The sequence below is a fragment of the Mesocricetus auratus genome, unplaced genomic scaffold (assembly GCF_017639785.1).
Source record: "Mesocricetus auratus isolate SY011 unplaced genomic scaffold, BCM_Maur_2.0 Super-Scaffold_100030, whole genome shotgun sequence".
NCBI classification, from domain to species: domain Eukaryota; kingdom Metazoa; phylum Chordata; class Mammalia; order Rodentia; family Cricetidae; genus Mesocricetus; species Mesocricetus auratus.
In genome coordinates, this window is record NW_024429211.1 from 17,525,096 (window position 1) to 17,547,607 (window position 22,512).

General features: G+C 47.8%; 1 protein-coding gene and 3 long non-coding RNA genes across 5 annotated transcripts; 2 read left to right on the forward strand and 2 right to left on the reverse strand.

The window, feature by feature from the left end:
* Positions 1 to 498: 498 nt before the first annotated feature.
* Positions 499 to 4,636, reverse strand: Tmem86a (transmembrane protein 86A). Its single transcript, XM_005087722.4, has 3 exons — positions 4,489 to 4,636; positions 2,186 to 2,450; positions 499 to 1,870 (listed from the first exon to the last, which is right to left on the reverse strand). The coding sequence occupies exons 1-3, from the start codon at positions 4,507 to 4,509 to the stop codon at positions 1,434 to 1,436; spliced, it is 723 nt and encodes a 240-aa protein (XP_005087779.1). The 5' UTR covers positions 4,510 to 4,636; the 3' UTR covers positions 499 to 1,433.
* A 122-nt stretch (positions 4,637 to 4,758) lies between these two features.
* Positions 4,759 to 13,826, forward strand: LOC121134736. The gene is made up of 3 exons (XR_005871927.1): positions 4,759 to 8,408; positions 9,566 to 9,737; positions 11,966 to 13,826. It is a non-coding gene; the product is annotated as an uncharacterized LOC121134736 (long non-coding RNA).
* On the reverse strand, positions 9,414 to 18,380 carry LOC121134737. Of its 2 annotated transcripts, XR_005871929.1 has the most exons (3): positions 18,245 to 18,380; positions 11,606 to 12,158; positions 9,414 to 9,705 (listed from the first exon to the last, which is right to left on the reverse strand). It is a non-coding gene; the product is annotated as an uncharacterized LOC121134737 (long non-coding RNA). The 2 variants fall into 2 exon arrangements; XR_005871928.1 differs by lacking the exons at positions 11,606 to 12,158; positions 18,245 to 18,380 and adding an exon at positions 9,853 to 10,156.
* LOC121134735 lies at positions 17,805 to 22,512 on the forward strand. Its single transcript, XR_005871926.1, has 4 exons — positions 17,805 to 18,374; positions 20,668 to 20,777; positions 21,066 to 21,145; positions 21,264 to 22,512. It is a non-coding gene; the product is annotated as an uncharacterized LOC121134735 (long non-coding RNA).

A 22,512-nucleotide genomic window follows, 5' to 3' on the forward strand; every position in this document is an offset into this window, starting at 1 on the left:
TTCCTCCCTCCCAGCTGCTCAACTAAACCCAGATTCCAAGGAAGAGGCAGTAGTATAGAAGTCTGCTCCATTTAGAGAAGCAACCAGTCTGGGCTGGGGACGGGGAGAGGGTTATGCTGCAACTGCATAGCTAAGGGTTACCAAGACTGCTAAATACCTAAACACAGAGCACTACATCAAGGGCAAATGCAGACAATGGTAAGACACTACCCAGCCCCACCCTCTTGAATATAACCACACCACTCACACACACACACACACACACACACACACACACACACACACACACACACACACGACCAGGGAAGTGACACCCACTGAAACAAATACAGTGTCAGCATAGCCAGGGAGCCAGCTAGGCGCCAAGATGCCCGAGCCAAGTCAACTGTGACCCAGGCTGTGAGGCCAACCAAGGCTCCTGGCACCATGCCTCCAGCCTCCACCCCCTGTCCAGGACAGGCACGTGCCACACAGGCAGATAAGTCAGAAAGTCAGTGGTCCTTGGGGTTTTATTTTATTTTATTTTATTTTTCACATGGGCAGTAGAGGATGGAGTTACCCCATCCTTACTCCCCTTGCATTGACTGTGCCTTACGTCTTAAGACCCCCAGAGAGTCTTTTAGAACTCACTCCCAGGACAGGAAGAAAGCTCTGTTGTTGGTGTGCTAGGGTAGGACACCCCGGCTCTGAGCTAGGTTAAGTACCCCTCAGAAGCTCTCTGAGGCCCACCCCTCTAATTCTTTTGCAGACAGCAGGAAAAGACATATAGCTGGAGACCAGTCCCTTCCTTTGGCATGGTTTACCTTAGCCCTGGGGATAGAGTCTGAGGGAGATGGTTGAAGTCTAAGCTCTGAGACAACCCGTGAAACAGGACCAATCTGAAACCTTGGTACCCTCAAGTTTCCAGACCAAGGAAGTTCCCTTCAACTACTTCTCATAGACAGACATCCATTCACCACTTGACTGAGATGCTGAAGTAACAAGGCTAGATAAAGGAAAACAAGACTCCCCCTTCAACCAATCTTCCCAAAGGGGAACCTGGGGAAGGAGCTTCAAGCCCTGGTCCTGGGTCATCTTGGGAGACACAAACTGGGAAAGAATGAGCCTGGCATGGCCATTAGTCCTAGGCGTAAGAGATAGTCACACTCCTCCACCTAGTAAAAAGATAAAGGGAGGTTAACAAGCCATCACCTTCTGGGAGGGCTTTGACGGTCCTGATGGTGTGCGAGAGGTCTACTGAGACTTAGGTGAGGGATACGAGGCCACCTCTGAGCTCTCAGCATCATCCTGGACTACCAGCTTTCCCAGGAGTGCCTCCAGCTTACCCGGTCAAGCCTGCCTCTTTCCCAGGAGGTGCCTGCTGATCCAGCTCCTGCACACTCCCAAAGTCGGGGCCCCAGTCCCAGGAGAAAGGTGAGCAGACCCCAGTCCCTTCAGTTGGCCTTGCTCAGTCTATAGTCTTCCAGGGGCTCCCGGCTCTCGACAGCCGACAGGGCAATGAGCATCTGAGCAGCATAGTAAGTGGACATGATGAGCGCCCGAGAGTAGGGCACGGGGAAACAGAACTTGTTGAGAGCGATGGTCAGGTCTGAGATGATGAAAAGCAGTGCACCACCGCCAGCCGCCAGCTCCGTCCACCGCCAGGCTGCGCCAACCAGCCGCAGCCCTGCCATAGCTCTCCAGCCCATGAAGCTGATGAGGGCCACATAGATCCCTACCAGGTAGGTGAAGGCACCCGACAGCCCTGGGTAGAGTAGAGCATAGCACAGGCCTGATAGCACTCCAATCACCAGACCTGTCCGGAGAGCCAGTGGCCGCATGCCAAAGGCCGAAGCATAGAGTATGTGTGTCACAGCAAACATCAGGAGACCTGCAAGCGAGAGGGGATACAGAATGCTAAAAGCAGGCTTGGTGACTAATGAGCACTTTGTGTGCAAGAGAATGGGACTAGGGATAACCCGGCAGCTTTGCTCCGGGACTAAGAGGGGTAGCAAGTTTTAAACTCACCCTTCTCATATACTCCCTTAGAGAGCTGGTTCTCCTCCAACAGAAGACCCAAGTCCCCAGCCTCAAAAATCCTCCAACTCCCTATCCCCTCTTCCAAAGCCTTCCCCAATCCCCAACCCCAGGACCCTCTTTCCTCCAGCCCCAGGCACCCTCCCAGGCAACTCCTACAACTACTGACCATACTCAAAGTAGCCGTGGTCCTGCCAGATGAGGAAGGCATCGCCCACAGCAGAGAAGACGAGCCCCACAAAGATGAGGGAGGCACTGGGGTGGGCCAGCAGGAACCTGATGCCATGGGCCAGAAGGAAAAGCCAGAGGCAGAAGATGGGCAGGCACTTGATAAGGGCACTGACCCACGATGGGCTGGATGAGGGCAGCCAGAGCACAAAATACACGCAGGTGGCCTTTAAAAAGGGCACCAGTTTGGGTCCCTCGCTCTTCACCTGGAAGAGACAAGACGAGGGTGACGCTCAGAGGTCGGGGAGCCCAGAAGCCCATGGTGGAATGTAAAACCCAGCAGCACCTTTCCCCAAGGCTACAGGGCACACACCAGCCCTATACCACTCAGAAGAGGGAGGACTGCTCGAGAAACCTGGCCTGTCCAGCTCTAGTCAGCCAGCAGAAGTCTGGTTGAATGAAACCATTATCACCCTAAGGTTCAGTTTACCAGGACAGGCAAGGGCTCTCCTGTCCTGTCACTCTCGTCCACTCTCGGCCCTGGGACTGGCCCAGAAGAGTCATTCACTGGGCCAACAGTGAATGCTACGATGCTCCCTTCTGCAACCTAGTGCTTTCCCTTCTGGTTTCGTCCTCTCCCCTCCTAGAAGGGTCCCTTGGCCCTGCTTCCAGTCAGCATCAGCTCCCAGCTGTGAGGAATCCGAGTGATATTAGAGGGAAACCACAGAAACGCAATGGCTGACCAACTCATGATCCCAGCTTTAGAGCCAGGACTCCGGCTTAGAGGCCTGGCAACACCGGGTGAGTGCCAGGAATGTAGGCAAATGACAGAACCTCCACCCCACAGGCTTTCTGTCCTGCCCAAGTCTGCCCCCTCAGCGTCCACTCCACCTGTGTTAGACCAAAGGTGGCATCAAGGACAAAGAGATGCTAGGGATGCTGGGAAGAGAAATAAGATTTGCGTTGGGAGCAATAAAGACTGCCTGAAACAAAAAAGGTTTCCAGGGCTAGGGGGTGCTGGCCATTTCTTTTCCCAGAGAACAAGAGCAACTTGAGGCACCAGAGACAGGAAGGGGGTGGGGAGGGCTTCTTGTCCCGGCTTCTGATCTGGAGCCAGCAGACAGGCAGGGAGGAGATGGGGAACTGAGAGAGGGAAGTTGGCACAGCTGACTGGGTCTCAGCTGGATTAGGGGGAGGGCAGCTCTAAAGAAAGGTTTGACTCAAAGCACAGTCCGAGCTGGGGGAGGAGAGTCTGCAGATGTTCTACGGTCTCCCGAAGCTCCTTCTCGTGGGTTGTTAGCTCAGGGTTTCTGAGGGTGAGCTGGAGCGACTGGGGTTCCCAATAGACCCCAAACTTCACCTAAAGTTCTCTGGCTGGGTGAGGAAGCTGTTCCCGCAAGACCCTGAGGACACACTCAGATTCCCAGGCTACCAGGTACCTGATGCAACTGCAGAAGGGGTAGAGAGGAGACATATAGCGAGAGGGTCCTGGGAATAAGCCTGCTCTTGTTCTGTCAGAGGTGAGAGATGAGGGCAGAGGTGACACTCCCTTCCCATGGAAACTTCCTTATCAGGGATAGTCAGGGTGTGGGCATGCATGGTCAAGGGAGGAGACCCCCCCCAAGACGCCCAGCTCAACGTGTCAGCCCTCAGAAACGTCAACTTTGCTCTCCCCTCCTTCCCCAAGCCTGTATTTTCTAGAAGAAACTGGCAGTTAGGTGGTGAAATCACGACTGAGAAGCCAGCCTCAGAGGAGTGGGGAGCCAAGCCAAAGGTCGGAGTTGATTAAAAAAAAAAGTCTGAAAAGGAGGTCAGGCCGATTGAGAGCAGTCCACAGCCACCTAGCTTTGCTTAGGCTGAGGCGTCACCCCTTTGCGCCTACAAGGTGACGATGAAACCAACCTGGGGTCAGGATTCCCAAGAGGTCGACCCTCCCACACACACCCTCTCGAACGCTCCTCTGAGGTCCCACCACGCAGAAAACCCTGAGGCCCGCTGCTGTCCGTCCGGTCCCAGGCCAAGACCCACAGACCGGCTCCAGACACACATGGATCAACAAAGTCACGCTTCCGAGTCACGTGCACAGTGTTTTCCTCCCTCCCGCGGGCAGACGGGGGGCGCGCGCGGAGGAGGGGGGGTTGCTGCGTTGAGTGAGGCGCGAGGGGCCGTGACAGCCGCCGCTCCCCTCGGAGGGGGAGGCACTAGCTTCCTCGGCCACCCCGGCGGGCGGGCGGCCCGGCTGGCCGCTGCCTCGTCCCCAGGCCCGGGGAGCTCCGGCCGCGGCTCGCGCGCTCGCGCACTCACCACAGTGACCGGGGACACCATGGCGGCGGCGGCGGCGGCTGCTGGCACCCGCTCCGGGTTGCACCGCCAGGACGCACCCAGGGGGCCAGGTGAGCAGACGATGAAACAAAGCCGGGGTGAAGTGCACTACCTCCCGCGCGCCCGGGAGCTGGGAGTACAGACTGCGAACCTCACGACGTCACCACAGACCCAGCCAATGAGCGGGCTGGAGCCTCCGATGGGCGGAGTCCGGCGGGCGGCGCCCGCCAGGCTTCCTCTGTTTCTGCACTGTAGAAGGAGATCCTCCCACCCCCGGGCGTGGGCGGGGACTCGAGGCCACGCCCCGTAGGGAGGCGTGGCAGGGCATCCCAGAACGTGATCGCGACCCCCCACGGCTAGGAGGCGAGCGCGTCGCCGCCCCGGGAGTACCGCGAGATGCATCGTCTCTTAACTCCAGGACAAAAAGCAAAGAGAGATTCTCCTCAGCCTTTTAAGCATGCAGCCTAAGCGGATGCGATTCCAATAAGACGTGGTTTTCAACAGTGGACGCGGCAGGGTTCAGCAGACAGCCTTCAGCATGGGAAGAGATACGTATCCAGGCGCAGAGTGTACTTAAACTATACAGAATCGTAGTTACATTAAGCGCACGTGGACATTTGTACACTGAACAAAAATATAGCTACGGACGGGAACTGCGGGTTGACCACCATCCTTCACCGCACTACGAAACCTGGGGATAAAAGCAAGCGGCAACCTGTAGTGGACCCCATTACGGCAACAGGTGAACAAATTACAGTGCTAGAGGGCCTTAGTCACACATCCCTCGCGGCTGGAACAACAGTGACAGACAAGAGCAAAGCAGCAATGCATTGCAGGCAAAGCTGAGCATGCCCTCTCTAGCCTAGATTTCCTCCTCTGTAAAATGAATGGGTGACCTCTAAGGTTCTGCCCAATCCAGACCTGTTGTGTAGGATCAGGAAGGGGGAAGGTTGCTGGTTTCTGGAAATACAAGTCTACCTAGCAGACTTCATGGAAATGGAGGTTTCCAAATTCCACTGGATAGGTGTGTGGTCTGTGATACAAGCAGAGCTTTGGCTGTGGCATCTGCTGTTGGGAAGGGGGGGAACACTGACTGCTTCCGGAGATGGGGATACCCCAGCCCCGTGCTGGACCCCAGCCCCGTGCTGGCCTGGAAAAGACACAGGCTGAACTCTCCAGTGAGCCCTTCCCACAGTCATCCTCTTCATTTTTTTCCTCCAGCTGTCCTCTAGCCCTAAACTGCTGGCCTGACACCCCCTCAGAGAAGAACAGCCCTCTTCTAGTGACAGTATTGACAACCTGAAATTCCAAATAGAGTCTAGTAAGGGCCAAAGTCAAGGTTTGGGAGAGAGGTGCTGCTCGCCTCCTCTCTAGGCAAATTCATGGTCCAGGTTATTTTTTTGTTGCTGTTGTTTTTGTTTTTGTTTTGTTTTTTCAGTCAGGAGTTTTGAGAAGACCACCTACTTCATCCCAGTGAGAAATGTAAACAGCTGTCCCCAAAGCTTTGTCATAGACGCCACTGCCAAATGTATTTCTGGGAGAGAGCACTGAACCGAAAGCAACATGGACATGATCCCTCGTTTCCTGGGACTCACGAGTGTTGTAATTGGTCATATGCCACTCTGTCTTTGGAGCCTCGGTTCCCCATCAACAAGTTATAATATTACAACATACATTCCAGTTTTAGACCAAACCCTCCAGTCACCAGTCAAGCCAGGGCATTTTTGTTTCTCTGGACCCTTTTCTCTAATTATAAAGATTAAAAATGTGAACTTTTAAAAGGATTGGGGGGAGAGTACGGGGGTGTAATTGAGGTCAAAGTTGCTGGAACTCCCTGGAGGTGGTATTGCAGGCATCTGTGAGCTGCCTGAAATGGATGCTGGGAACAGAACTCAGGTCCCCTGGTGGAGCAGTGTGTGCCTTTACCCAGTGAGCCAACTCTCCAGGCCCTGAGAATGTAAACTTTATTGGTGGTTTCAAAAACTGGGACCAACCAGAATTGCTTGAGAAGTCCTTTTAAAACATCATTTCCTGCCTTAGCCCTACTAATTCACCAATTTTGATAAGCTTCAAACACAAATACCTAAACAGACAGTGCTCACCAGGAATACCACTTCTAGCTGAGTTCAGCTGAGAGTCAGAGGCCATTCAGAGAGCGAGAAAAAAACATGGACAAGGTCCACTCGACCAGGCTGAGAATCCGGCATTTCTAGAAGCTGTGCTCTTCCCTGGCTAACTCGGTCTCTCTTCCTCAAACCTCGGGGCTTTTGGCAATGTGCCTCTGGACCAGTGACTGCTTTTGTTACCTAACCCTCGTCTTACTCTGCCTGCTTGAACTAAGTGAGTTTCTGCCCTGCCCCAATCTTATCTTTGAAGACAGAACGCCTGATGACCAGAAGTCCCTCTTCAGGTGGCTAACTAAAACCGATCGGGTCTAAGATGTGTGCTGCAGTGACCGCCCCATGACTTCTCTAATTTCCTTAAGACTCTATGGCAGCATGCTAAATGACACCTCTCGGCACCATGACAGGTGACCAGAAAGAACCACAGAAGGAACAAAAGCAGGGGGCATCTGGGTTCCTGGGAAACCTCTATCCACTCCCAGGAAGATAGAGCTCTTTCTGTCCTTCCTTAGCTCATTCCTCCCATGGTTCCTTCACCCAGTGGCTATAACTCTCTGTCCCTAGCCGTTGGAGCAGCTACTTTGCAAATTTATCTTCCATTACCTCCTTCCCTGTTCAGTGAACACTCACTTTTATTGTGAATTCTATAACTCCGAGAGGGAAAGGGGAACCAGGAATTAGCTACAGTTTGGCTAATCTGTCCAATGCCTCTACAGGCTGTAATTGATTCTCTTCAGTTAAGTACTCTAGATATTGAGCCTTCACTGACACGGACACTAACAATTTTGCTTCCCCTCAAGAAGGAACTTATCCTAATTTTATTTATATGTATATGTATTTGATTCGATTTTTAAATTTGCTCTTCGGTTGTTTGGGAGGGTTGATTTAGACTTTCTTGAGTTTATATTCTAGGTAGCAAGGAATAGAGTACGACTTAATGAAAATAGGCGCTCCTCTTCTGTACCCAGAATGACTTGTCACCTGGTTCTTCTCACACAGAGCTATTTTTCCTCTGTACTTGCCTGTCTGTAAGGAGGTGAGCCCATTCACTGATTCACTCCATCAACAAATACATAAAGTGTACCTGCATATGTGCCAGCTATCATGTTAGATGCCAGAGTTATAAATATTGGGTCAAAAACAACCTCTGTGCTCATGGAGTTCACAGTTGACTGCCGGCAGGTGAGTAAACAAACAGGTGGTGTAGCAGCTGAAGCAATTGAGGTGAGAAGCTGGGTGTGGCGTCCCATACCTGTAGTCCCAGATGCTCAGGAGGCTGATGTGGAAGAGTGCCGTGAGCCCACAAAGTCAAGACCGGTATGGTCAACACAGCCTCAAGAAGTACGAATGTGTGTCACAAGAGCCATACAGAAGACATCAGAGTGATTCATTGTACCTGTCACAGTAGAGGAAGGCGGGGCTTACTCTAGAAGAATCGGTTAGCCTTCATTGAGCAAACATCAGTGGGTATGACTCTAGGAATGGAGTCAGATGGAGTCAGAAAGACACACTGAATCAGGACAAAGGAGTAGCACTGGAGCTGGGAGAGGGAGGTTGATGCCAGGATCTAGAGTCGCTATTGAAGAACTGGAGAAGAAATAAGAGGAGCCGAGTCAGGAAGGATCCTGAAGCTTCTATTAAGGAGTTTGGACTTGGCCCAGGAGATGCCAGTTGTCTTCTGTTCTTAACTTCTCTAGTTGGTTCTATCTCTCTAGGTCTGGTCCAGAGACCCCCAAAGCACACCTAACTAATCAGCTTTAAGAATCTTCCCTCCAGCTGGTGAGTGCTGGTGGGGCACACCTTTAATCCCAACACTCAGGAGGTAGAGACAGGTGGATCTCCATGAGTTCAGGGCCTGCCAGGTCTTCAGAGTGAGTTTCAGAACAGCCCAGGCAAGGCAAACTACAAAAAGAAATCCTGTCTCAAAAAAAAACAACAACAACAAACAAAAAAATAGAATCTTCCTATTACACTCCCATTTAACCCACAGATCTGTCTGGAGAGGAAATGTTAGAAATGTCACAGGGTGCAACATGAAACTGTGGTAAACGTATGTGAGAGTAGTTTTAAGAGAGATGAATGTATGTCGGAAGGTACTAGATACCAATCTAGAGCTCAGACCAGAAGTAAAGACTGAGTCTAGACTTTCTTGTCACAGCCAGTTGTGTTAGGTTTAATATGTGGGATCAGGGGTGGTCTTAATAAAGATGTTCTGGGCTCTGTGATTAGACTCTGGGTTTGGGGGTGACCTAAGTCCAGGCTCTCCATTTTCTGTGGGCCCTTGTCAAATCATTTGACCTCTCTCTGTTTCTTTTTCTAAATAATGCCAACCTGGCAGGAGTGGTTTGAAAGGAAGTTTGTTAATGCATATTCCATGCCCTGCTGCCAGAACGTGCTTGCTCTCCTTGTTCATTGACAAGGGCATCCCTGGACCTTAAGATCCAAGTGGACATGGGGCTGGGAGGTGGCTCAGAGGTTAATAGCACTGGCTGCTCTTCAAGAAGTCCTGAGTTAATTCCCAGCACCCACGTGGTGGCTCACAACCATCTGTAATGAGATCTGGTGTACTCGTCTGCCTCCAGGCAGAAAGGCAGGCAGAATGCTGGATATAAACAAATAATTTTTTTAAATCCAAGTGGACTTTCCTAACTAAAATTTGTCAACCAAAGGGTCTTCTGGTTGACAAATTTTGGTTCAGTACCAGGGCCCCCCTCCCCCAGGGAATCCCTCCCTTCCAGAGGAGTATGCCGGATTAGACGACCACAGCACCTAAACTTCTAGAACTCCAGTTCTCCAAAATCTTTTCTTTAATACTTATTTTAGTGTGTGTGCATGCGTGTGTGTATGTGTGTGTGTCATAACACCCATGTAGAGGTTAGAGGACACGTTCTAGAAGTAAATTCTTTCCTCCCTTCCTCTTTGCTTCGGGTCTTCAGGCTCGGCAGCAAGCAGCTCTAAGCCATGAGCCATCTCAGCAGCCCCCAAGTCTTATTGTCATCCTGGCCTCCTCAGTCCTGTTGGATCCTACAGCGTTCGGGGCTCAGTTTGGGGTTGTTCCTTCTCCGGTGCTGGAAAGCTAGGAAGAGGAGGAAAGCAGTGTCTTAAGAGGTGAATAATTAGATGGCCTTGTTTCTATTTAAAATAAATATATACATACATACATACATATATATATATATGTATGTATATGGTGCCCTTGGGGGAAACACGAGATCCTACCTACCCATTAAGTTCCTGAACACTGAATTAGTAATTGTCTCCCCACTGTCGGCATCTGAGGGCTGGTCTCCATATAACAGGGAAGAACAGACTGCTCAGTCACTCTCCCCTGCACGAACCACTTCCCTAGCTGTCTTCATTCCAATGTGGCTGGTGGCCGGTCCTCCTTCAGTCAGGCGTACAAACGGCACTCACTGGCCGCTTCACCAGTGCAGGCCGCATCTGAAAGCAGACTCAGCACAGCAGAGCTCCCCTGTCATCAGGTCAGGGAGCCCCCAGTCCGGCTGGGGAGGCTGACACACAAACTTCCCTCTCCTCAGATCTGACCAGAAAAGTGGACAGGGACAGTGAGGCGCGTGGGGGTGGGGGGGTGGGGGTGGAGCAACGCTGTGCAAAGGTCGGGGAGTTATTTATACTATCCCAGCCTTTCCTATTCCAGCCCAGCTTCCTGTCTCCCATCCGGAGGAGTACAGGCCTTGGAAGCGTGTTACATTAGGACTGAAACTCCAGCGGAGGGAGGGAGCGCTGGAGTTGACCATAAGCCCCTCTTCGCTCTCACTGGGAAGAAGAGGGCAGCAGTTAACGAGGTGGGGCCTTCAGCCCTGTCTCCCTGTCCCTCTATCTTCCAGAACCAAAATTTTAACCGCCCCTCCTTTTATAAGCTTGTTTTAGAAGGTTGTTTAATCCTCCCCTTCTTTTCTTTCTTTTGACTTTTTTTGGGATCTTTTTTCATGTTTTATTTTTTGTATTTAAATTAGAAACAATCTTATTTTATATATCAATCCCAGTTCCCTCTCCCTCCCATCCTCCCAAGCCCCACACTGACCCCCATCCCATCCCTCTTCTGCTCCATAGAAAGAGTGAGGCCTTCCACAGGTGATCTTCAAAGTCTGTCACATCATTTGGGGCAGGCCCTAGGCCCTCCCTTGTGTGTCTAGGCTGAGAGAGTATCCCCTCTATGGGAAATGGGCTCCCAATGTCCATTCATACACTACGGATAAATACTGTTCCACTACCAGAGGCCTCATAGACTGCCCAGAGCTCCTAACTGAAACCCACATTCAGGGGGCCTGGTTCTATTCTATGCTGTTTTCTGAGCTGTCAGTCTGGGGTCCATGAGCTCCCCCTTGTTCAGGTCAGCTGTTTCTGTGGGTTTCCCCAGCCTGGTCTTGACCCCTTTGCTCATCACTCCTCCCTCTCTGCAACTGGATTCTAGAAATTCAGCTCAATGCTTAGCTGTGGGTCTCTGCTTCTGCTTCCATCAGCTTCTGGATGAAGGTTCTAGGATGGCATATAAGGTAGTCATCAATCTCATTATAGCAGAAGGCCTCTTCACTATTGCTTAGATTGTTAGTTGGAGTCATCCTTGTAAAATTTTGGATATTTCTCTAGTGCTCAGATTTCTCTTTAAACCTATAATGGCTCCCTCTATTAAGGTATCTCTTTTCTTGCTCTCCTCTATTCTTCCCCCGACTCAAATTTTCGGGATTTTTAATACATTTCAAATAAGGAGAACTGGTTCGTTTCTTCTTCACTGCCAAAGGGACCGCTACAGTGTCTGCGGCTGGCTCCTTGTCTGCAGTAACCAGAACATAACCTCACCCTACCCTTGTTCTTGGTGTTAACTGATTTCCTCACCCTACCCTTGTTCTTGGTGTTAACTGATTTGACACTCTTTTTCCTGACCATCAGCAGAAAGTCCTTGGCATCCTCAGTTTTCTGAAGCACGGTGAGGAGAAGAATAGTGTCTGTCTTACCTTTGTCCATTTTCCCTAGGCCTGTTGAAACCCCACCAAGACCAGCATCAGCATGCTGTGACAGTTGAGGACAGTAGGAAACCGGACACACATAAGAGAGGCATTAGTTATGGCAGTGTGGGAAGGCAGCTCTGTGTCAAGGGACAGCGTCAGAGACCGGAAGCTCCTGGTTGGATTTCCAGCACCAGCCATTCCTCCTGGACAAGTGACTAACTCTGACCTCAGTTTCCTTTGAAGTGGGGAGGCAAATAGTTTCCTTGCACAGTTCTTGTAGGAAGCAACTGAAAGCAGAACATAAGGCACTGAAATATGAAATTCCTTGAACTTAGGGTTTTATAATTTGTGCTTTCTTCCTTTCAGGGAGCTGAAATTCAAGGTGGGAATGTCTGCCTGGAATGCATTGAGGATGGTGCTTTCTGAAGAGTAGGCGGAACTTCTCAACATTCACAAGCTGGGACACGTCAGAAGCAACAGGAAGCTTGTTAAACGCATGGATGGCCACACTTTCGTCACAGGCTTCTGATTCCAGGGCTTCAGGGTGGAGCTCTAGCATCTGCATTTTAACAAGGTCCCTGGAGTTATTCATGTGCACATGCAGGTTGAGGTGCTTTGTAGCAGATAACTCAGAGCTGTTCATCCAGCAAGCACGTACCAAGAACCAGGCCAAAGCAATGAGCTCGGAAAGAAACTCTTGCCTCACACAGGGCCTGTCATACAGTGAGCCCTGGTTAAACACCCACACCCCCCAAAAAAAGCCTTCAAAAAGATGTATCATTGCCGGGCGGTGGTGGCGCACGCCTTTAATCCCAGCACTCAGGAGGCAGAGGCAGGCGGATCTCTGTGAGTTCGAGGCTGGGCTGGACCGACAGCCTCCAAACAATACAGAGAAACCCTGTCTCATAAAAACCAAAAAAAAAAAAAGGCAATGAACTTGAGAAGTTAGAGAGGTGGGGAATTGATCTGGGAAGAATTAGGGAAAGAAGCAGGAGTGAAATAATAAGCTTTCTTTTTTAAAAACAAGATGCTTGCCAAGGGACGATATGAGGAAAAGTTTCCTAGGTGAAAGAATGTTTCTGACAGCTTAAAGGATAAGGCTTACCAGCCTCAGATGTAGAAGTGTAACAGTTAAAGGTGTGGCAGAGTGATGAGGTGTATCTGCGTCTTAGGGTACCAGGAAGCGGTAGGAAGGACAGCAGGAGGAGGTCTGTGGGTTTGAGGATTAGATCGCAGCAGATCCACTCAGACGCAGAGTTGGAATGAAGTCTGTGGGATAGCACAGTCCATAACAGCAGGCAAAGAGAACAACTGAGAAGCTGTTACTAAACTGGGTAGTGGGTGGTGCACGCCTTTAATCCCAGCACTAGGGAGGCAGATCTCTGCGAGTTCAAGGCCAGCCTGGTCTACAAAACTACACAAAGAAACCCTGTCCTCAAAAAATAAAAAATAAAAATAAAGTTAAAGGAATAAAAAGGAAGAGAAGAAAAAGAAACTGTTGCTGGAGAAAACCCATTTGGAATGATGTCAGTAGGTTGTGGAGGGATCAACTCCAAAGATTTTAAAGTAGTTCCTTCCCCTGATGGAGTTAGGATTGTGATTACTGTGGCGAAACACCATGTCCAAAAGTAACGTGGGGAGGAAAGGGTTTGTTTGTTTGGCTTACACTTCCACAGCACTGTTCATCATCAAAGGAAGTTAGCACAGGAACTCAACCATGTGGGAACCTGGAGGCAGGAGCTGGTGCGGAAGCCATGGAGGGGAGCTGCTTACTGGCTTGCTAACCACGACTTGCTCAGCTGCTTCCTTATAGAGCCCAGGACCACCAGCCCAGGGATGGCCCCACCCACAAGGGGATCAGCTCCCTCTCATCAATTAAGAAAATGCCCTACAGCCAGATCTTACAGAAGCTTTTTTCTCAATTTAGGCTCCCTCCTTTCAGATGACTCTAGATTGTATCAAATTGATATAAAACTATCCAGGACATGGAGTTAAAGGCACAGCATCTCCCAAAATGCTCAGTGGGTATCTTGATTGTCTGCAGCTGAAATCGATTAGAAATGGTAGCTACCGGGCCATTCGCCCTGTCCTTTCCTACATACAGCAAGTCATAAAGATTCTTTTTCGAGGAAAGTCCCTGTCCTTCCAAGATGTAAAATGCCTTCGGTCATCAGAGTCTGGTAACTGGGGCCTCGGGGACACTGAATAAACCACTGCTTTGAAATTACCCTTATTTTCCACCAGCCTTATCAAACTCTTATCCTGCATATTTACTGGAAACAGCCCCAGAATTTACTACCCAAGTCCAGATATCCATTTGTCCTGTCATTTCTTCACAAATTTATGATCCTTTCTTGCTGTTTGTTTGTTTTAGTTTTTTTGGTTTTTCAGGACAGTGTTTCTCTGTGTGTAGCCTTGACCTGAAACTCACAGAGACTCGCCTACCTCTGCCCCCCCAAGTGCTGGTATTAAAGGCATGCGCCACCACTGCCCAGCATAATTCTTCGTTTTAAAGGTAGAAAGGCATTGGGCATTGGTGGCAACGCCTTTAATCCCAGCACTCAGGAAGCAGAGGCAGGAGGATCTCTGTGAGTTTGAGGCCAGCCTTGGCTACAGAGAGAGTGCCAGGATAGACTCCAAAGATTCACAGAGAAACCCTGTCTCGGGAAGGAAAATAAAAAGGTAAAAGGGCATCATCCTTGACCATTCCCTCAGGCTTCACTGTGGTGAAGATCTCCATATACTTGTAAAATTAAGTTTTAATAACATTTTCCTCTCTAGGTTTGTGGGTGCATACATTTAATCCCAGCACTCACTGTGAGTTCAAGGCTAACCTGATCTACATAGAGAGTTTCAGGCCAGTCAGAGCTACATAGTAAGACCCTTTAGGAAAAATAAAATAATTTTTTTTAAAAAAATCGCTGTTGAGATGAGCACTTAAGAGTACTTGCTGCTCTTCCAGAGGACCTGAGTTCAGTTCCCAGCCAGGTGACTCACAACCACCTGTAACTCCTAAGCCCTCTTTTAGCCTCCTACCCAACCTTACACACACACACACACACACACACACTAATTAATTAATATCAATAAAAAAGCTCTTTGCTGCATCTACTTTGGGAATGAAGACCATTCTGAGCAATCAGGCTGTTGACTTTCCAGAAAATGTCAGAACCACTCTGAAAGGACACAGTTATGCAGGGCCTCGGAGGAACCTCCAACCATTGATGGAGCCTAAGTCTCCCTGGAAGGAAAAAGACAAGGTTCCCAGTTGACACATGGTGGAGAAACAGAAAGGAACTGGCTGTTCCGTGTGTGTGTGTGTGTGTGTGTATGTGTGAACTGTCTGTGCTCCAGTATAGAAAGTGATCAGGGATCAGGGATGCAGGTCAAGCTCTGCACGTGCTCACTTTCCCATCAACATTGCTAGTTATTCAGAAAAATGGGTCTGAATTGTCTCAATTGACATCTAAAACTTTGTGGGTGAAAAATACATCCAGAGTTCAGATGAGGACAGGTGTTGCTTGTTCTGTCTCTCACGAAGGAATTAATTCTATTGTTGTTGTTGTTTTGTCTTGTCTTGTTTTGTTCTTTTGAGACAGGGTTTCTCTGTATTGTTTTGGATCCTGTCCTAGAACTCTCTCTGTAGACCAGGCTGGTCTCGAACTCACAGAGATTCACCTGCCTCTGTCTCCCGAGTTCTGGGATTAAAGGTGTGTGCCACCAACGCCTGGCCAGGAACTAATTCTTAAAAATTATATTGAACTTGCTTAAAATTCAAAGGCTTTGATCCAACAAGGCACAATAGTTCAAAAAAGTAAGTCAGAAAGTTTTTGGCGTCTATGTTTCTGAAAAAGGAACAGTGTAGCAAGAGTTAGTGCAGCAAGCAGGGAGTGAGATCTGAGTTACACATCTCCAGAAACAAGATCCTGAATTAAGTGAACAGCCATAAGGTTATTAAATGAAAATCCCAGTTCCAAAAGCTGGCTACCTCGTTACAAGTTGTTGACCAGTGAAGCCTCTGAGGATCAATCCCTCAGACGACATAGGCTATTGCCACTGCTGTTGATTGCCCACCAAAACTGGCTGGTAAGACCCTTTTCCTGAAGTCACCATACTACAGGACAGAGAGACATCAGGTTGGAGGAGAAGCTTCCTCCCCTATGGCTAACTTCTATAGTGCTGGAAGGTATTGTGCAGGCTGCTAAGGGAGAATTGTCAACAGTGTTATTTACCAGTGGGTCAATCAGCAAAAATACAGAACAGTCAGGGGAGACAAGCCCACTAGTGCAATAGTAGCATGACTGTTGTTGGGGTAACCAAGTGATTTCTTATTGGATTTGAAGTCCCATCCACAGGAGAACATTCACACCTAGTTACCTGGCTGAAAGCCTATGGCTGGTGAGTCAGGCTATAGGAGGAAGCTATTGCTATTTTTTGCCAAATTGACATGATATTGGTGTCAAACTATCTTCTAAATATCTGTGCTTATTCCCACAATGAGTGCTGCTGTTAGCTTTAATCAGAGAAGCTGCTTTTGCAGCAAGCAGGGCTACTGCAGTGACTAACTGGCCGAAGGAAGTGCTGAGAATAAGTAACACTGGTTGCTCATCCTTTAACAGAACGTCCATTTCACCCTCTCCAAGGCTTCGTAAATACTGAGGGAAAAGGGTAAAGATGCTAGAGCCAGAAGAAGGAGCAGAATGTTGCAGAATATTGTCTGTCTGTCTTTCAGGGATGGGTTGTGGCCTTTGTGCCCTAAGCATCTGTGATAACCTGTGTAAGACTGGGATCATCAACATTTCATCACTGAGCAGAGAGGGTCTCACAAGGCTCACCCCTTCACCCCTCTATGGGTCAAATGATTATCGAGGAGGGAAAGACATGTTCAGTGGTGTAGCCACTGCTAAATTGCCCATGATCCCACAAGATACCCTTGCTGAACACAGTGGTTCACCAAACAAGAATAAAAGGCATGAAAATAGAAGGAGGGTTAGCTGAGTAGTGGGAGGAAAAGGGAGCCAAGAAAGGGTTATACAGGGAAAATATGATGAAAACACATTGTAGACACGTATGGAAATACCATAATGAAATCTAGGATCCTGTATAATTAATACATGTTAATAAAATTTTTAAAGAACTAAGAAGAGTAGAAGGGATGTTGCTCCACTATACTAGTGGTATCTCTTTTCAACAGCTTACTGCAAACAATTTTCTCTCTGTTGTTATTAATTCTGCTTATGAATATAACACATTTCTCATGAAAGCTTTGGAAAATAGGGAAAAGTACAAATAATATATTAGAGACCACCTCTAACACCACAGTCCAGTGATAATCACATTGGAAGGATTTAGCATATTAGCATATTTCTTCCAGTGGTTTTACACACATATAATCGTGCTTTAAAATGCAAATTTATGATAGTTAATTTAATATACCCATGTTGTGGATATTCAATTTGTTTCCTATTACAAAAAAGCAATAATAAACACAAAATACATAAGTCCTTGTCTTTATTGTTTTCTCTCCTCCTTTTTTAAAGCCCCCAGGTTGACCTCAAATTTGACATCCCCCTGCCTCATTCCCCTCAGTGCTGGAATTACAGGCATGTGCCACTATGCCTGTTTTTTTTTAATTGTTTTCTTAGTACAGATCTTTGGAAGTAAGACTAATAGGGATTCATTACATTTGTGAATCAGAAATTATTCTCCAGATAAGCTGCCAAATTACTCTCCAAAAATAGTTTACACTTTTGTAACAACTTTGAAGAACCTTAATTCATTGGATTAATGACTATCTGAAAGCTTTACTTAGGCATAATATTTTTAAATTTATATGTGTACATGTATGAGTATACATACTTTCATGCATATGCCCGAAGAGGCCACCGGAGGCCAGAAGAAGGCATCAGAACTCTGTGATTCAGCAGCTTAGGTGCTGGGACCCAAACTCAGGGCCAGTACAAGCACAGTACCTGTTTTTAACTGCCAATGAACCCCTCTAAGCATTTAAAAGTCTCATTTCCCTTTCAATTAAGTTTCTGCAAGTTTTACTTCCTACATCAATGACAGCAAATACTTCCTAGTGTTTGTTATATGCCAGACAGCATGCCGTTTGCTTCGCTTACATTTTCCCTTTGAGTTTTCACAATACTTTTACGACACAGGGTCTATTATTACTTTCATTTTACAATTGAGGAACCGAAGCCTTCCAGAAGCCAACTAAGAGACTTGCTCTTGGTCACAAACGAGGAAACAGAAAGTCAGAAATGCCAAATAATTCTTTAAGGGACCTTTTTCAGAAAGTTCCTCACTTAATGAGGAACTGTGAAAAAGAAAACAGTAGTCAAGGTGCCAGCTGGCAGTGCATCCTGGACAAGTAATGAAAAGAATCGAGAGTATTTACAGGTCAGTTACAACTAAGCATGTTTAAGTTGTAACTGGGGAAATGGCTCAACAGTTAAGAGCACACACTGCCTTCCCAGGCACTCAAGGTCGTTCCCGGCACCTGTATTGGACAGCTCACATTACCTGTAACTTCTACTGCATGGAACTACGTAGCACGAATAATAAAAACCCAGAGACAGATATTGGGGTTCAAGCTGAAGATCAGAAACGCAGAGCAGCCAGCCGCTAGAGAGTTCTTACCTCTACCAAGGCTAAGACCAAAGAGGAACAGACTGCAGTGCTCTCCACCAAGACTGCACTGAGCTCCGGCCTTATATTCCTCTGTAGTGCTGGAATTAAAGGTGTGTCATCCCAAGTGCTGGGATCAAAGGTATGAGCTCTGTTTCTCTTTTAGATAGATTCACTCTCATGTAGCCCAGGGTGGCCTTGAACTCAGGAGATCCATCTGCCTCTGTCTCTCAAGTGTTAAGATTAAAGGTGTGGCCACCACTGCCTGTCATCTGTGGCTATCTAGTGGCTTAGGTGTGAGGCTAACTAGTGGCTTAGTTCTTAACTAAGTGTGTGACTAAGCTCTGCACTCTGATCTTCATGCAAGCTTTATTTGTTAGATTACAAACAAAATATCACTACAGAACAAGGCACCTTCTCCCAGCCCCTGCAAGTACTACACTTACACACACCTACCCAAAAGCTTACACACACACACACACACACACACAATACATATACATATACTTACATATATACATAAATTTTTAAAATCTTTTTCAAAAATTTAAGTCTATGTATTGTGTAAGCTGTCATAATGTTGAGTTTCTGTTATGGACTGAATATTTATGTCTCCCCAAAATTCCCATGTGGAAGCTTTAGTCCCCATTGTGATAGTACTCAGAGAAGGTACTCTTGAGAGATAATTGGGTTTAAATCAAGTCATGATGATTGGATCCCCAGGATGAGTTCAGTGCCTTAAGAGAAAAGATCAAAGTTTCTTTTCTTCACCACAAGAGAATGCAAGGCCAGGACAGAGGCCCTCACCAGAACCTGACCATGCTAACTAGGCTTCCAACCTCCAAAGATGGGAGAAAATAACAGTATCTAAGTCACACAATCTAACATTTTGTTACAGTAGCTAAGACAGTGTCTAGGTTTTTCAGGAAGAATGGCAAAGGACTTCCCTATAATAGTTCAACTTCACGTTAACCGTTTCTAAGGTCATTGAATGTCCAGGGTCATAATTCTGTGTGTGTAATACTGGGGTTTGAGTTCAGGACCTGTATGTGCTGTCCAAATGTTCCACACCACTCAGCAATATCTCTACTCCTTTTCTGGTTTTGCTTTGAGACAGTATCTCACCAAGTTGCCTTGAACTCCCCATGTTAACCCAAATAGACCTCACACTTGGGATTCTACTGCCTAAGCCTCTTAAATAGCTCTACTCAAGATTTCATAAATATTTTTAGAGGCAATTACTTTTATTAAAATGTTTGGGGCTGGGGTTGATAATACTCATCAGTAAAGCACTTACTGCATAAGTATGAGGAGCCGTGTGCCATCCCAGAGGCCACATAAAATGCCAGGCTTGCTAGCTTGCACTTACAATCTCAGCACTGGACATGCAGAGACAGGTGGATCCCTGGGTCTCACTGACCAACCAGCCTACCCTAGCCTTTGTGCTCCGGGGCCCAGTGACAGATTCTCTCTCAAAAAGCAAGATGAAGAGGCTTGGAGGGTGGCCCAGCAGTTAGGAGCACCTGCTCTTGCAAAGGACCATGGTTTGGTTCCTAGCACTTACAGCTAGTCGTAGCTCCAGTCCAGGGGATCCAGAGCCATCTTCAGGCTTCCACCAGCAACAGGCGTGCACCCAGGTCACGGCCACACACTCAGGCAAAACACTTATCGGTGTATACAAAGCTACACAAATCATTTTTAAAAACATGAACACACACACATACAGAGAGGGAGAGAGACAGAGATGGAGAGAAATGAAAGCCAGTGTCTCCCAGGATTAATTAATTAAAAATAATCACAAAATGTTTGTGTTTGTCGGGGGTAGAGATGCGGCTGAATTGGTAAGTTACTCAGCGTGCATACGTCCCTGGGTTTGACTTGAAGCACTACATAACCCTGGCATGGTGGTACACACTCGGAGAGGCACGAGATGGAGACCGGAGAAACAAGAAGTTCGGGCCACCCTCCGCTGTATAACGAGTCTCTATGACTTTCAACGTCTTCCTTAAGTCACCTTACTAGTTTTAGGACCGCATCATAACCACAGCCTTCCATGTCATCAGGGTAATTTTGTCATCTTGCTCTTTTGGAGATGTCATCTCAATTAGTAATTCGGAGCTAAATCAATTATATTCCTTTCTATATGCTCTCAAATTAAGCTACAGGCTCCGTAATGAGTGAATGAGTGAGGATAGCAGATGGTAGCCCATGCCTATGATCCCAGCACTTGAGGTTGAGATGGGAGGAGAGACAGTTCAAGGTCAGCCTGGCCTACACCGTGAGTTCTGGGACTGCCAGCCAAAACTGCATAGTGACATGTGGGGTATGATAAGAACCTGTGGGAGGGGTGATTCAGGATGGGGGGGGGGTGTTCCAGTGCCCAGAGAGTTCTCCGTCATACTTTAATGCATACATAATTGAATTAATTGATACAGAAAAGCTGAAGTACAGAGAGGCAAAGTTACGAGACCAAAGGTGTTCAGCAAACCACTGGAAGAACGAAGAACCCAGACGTTCTCTCCTGCTTCTTCCCAGAGCAGCACAGGTGACAGGGCAGAGTGGGCTTCAGATGGGACCTTCTGACTCAGTGGTTCTCAACCTTCCTAATGCTTCGACAGTTCCTCTTGTTGTGGGGACCCCCAACCAGAAAACTATTTTCGGTGCTACTTTGTAACTGTAAATTTTCTACTGTTATGAATTATAATGTGAATATCTGGTATGCAATTCCTGTGAAAGAGTCATTACACACACACACACACACACACACACACACACACACACACACTAAGGGAGTTGAGAACCATTGCTCTAACTGCTTTTCTCTCTTTCCCAGAAACTAGACCATCCCTGTCTGTAGCAGACAGGCCCTTGCTATAAAAGTGAGCAAACCCTCTAGCCGCCAGCAACTCTAAGGTAAGTTTATAGTCCTGGCCATACAGGCTGAGCCAGACTGAATCTCATGCTGTGAAATTTCCCACCACTCCCTGAAAAACGATGAAAGCCCCCTTTTCTCGGGGGATTTCATCTGCAGACTCGAGTCTTCAGGACCCCTGCCCAGGCGGTACAGGGCATCCATCTCTCCTGCAGAGCTCCGCTCCAGATTCCTGAGGGGAAGACTCTCTCTCCCTGTAAGTCTCCATCATGCCTCCTCCTCCGATGTGATGTGCTGTCCCTCCTGATGTCCTCCCTCCCCACCCCACCCCCAAACATGCAGCGCACACACACCACGGTCTGGAAGATGCGTCTGACAGCAAAGCTCCCCTCTGAGGGTAGCTGGCCTCAGCCTCCTCTCCAGGAACCCGCCAGCTGTTTGTTTTAGCAGCAAGGCACCCGCATTCTGTTCCACCAGCCTCTGCCCCTCCCCGCACGGGCCGAGCAGCAGTGTGTTCTGGAGGTTCAAACCAACGTTGCTGTGTATCTGGAAGCTTCAGAAGCAGCGAACAGCTCACACCAGCACGGCCACCGCGCACGAACCTCAAGCTGCGGCAACCGCCCAGGTCCTGAATAACTCCAGCCGCCCAGAAGCCAGTCTGGAGGCCCAGAAGCCGAGAAATCCGCAAGACCGGGAGTCTAGAGGCCCGGAAAACTAAGTCCACACTCAGCCAGTGGCCCCGATCCTGGCTCAGCAAGTCCACTAAGCACTGTGGGAGCATTCAGGACACTTAAGCTCACGCAACCTTTCTTCCTTTTTTCTCGTTTGTGCCAGAGGCATGATTTTTGTCACCACAAACTAGCAAACAAAATGTTAAAATAGTAATAAAATAAAAAGGCTGCCACAGCGCCGACTGTCTGAAAGGCTGCCTGGGCCTAATTGTGGCTAAATTTTAAATGTCATTTTTTGGCAGGAAGTTTCCAAAATTTAAGTGGAAAATGTTGTGGCCACTGGCCAAGTAGTCCAATTACTCAGTACATTTGGGAGTGAATTTTTTTTTTAGAAAAAAAGGTATAAAATGGATCTTTCTGCTGCCGAGTAGAGCATGACTATAATTCCAGCATTGTGAAATGGAGGTAGATCGTCTACAACTGCCTAGCAAATCTGAGATCAGCCTGGGTTACAGTAAAAAAGAAAAGGTTTGTAATGTGTTCAATTTTGACATTCTCTTCTATGCTTTATAAGTAGAATGGCATTATTTCATTTCATTCATGTAAAAACATTGTGAAATTCTCATGGGGTAATGTATATCAAACATTTGAAAGAGTACCATTGTTTAGAAAGCTTTCAACACACCGTGCTTTATTTGTTATCTCTTAAATTATCTCTGTATTTGTTATCTCTTAAA

Coding starts and splice junctions, on each gene's coding strand:
- Tmem86a (XM_005087722.4), bottom strand. CDS start 4,509: ATGGTGTCCCCGGTCACTGTG. Junction 2,451..4,488: donor TGGTGTCCCCGGTCACTGTG/GTGAGTGCGCGA, acceptor TGTCTCTTCCAG/GTGAAGAGCGAGGGACCCAA. Junction 1,871..2,185: donor CCACGGCTACTTTGAGTATG/GTCAGTAGTTGT, acceptor TCTCGCTTGCAG/GTCTCCTGATGTTTGCTGTG.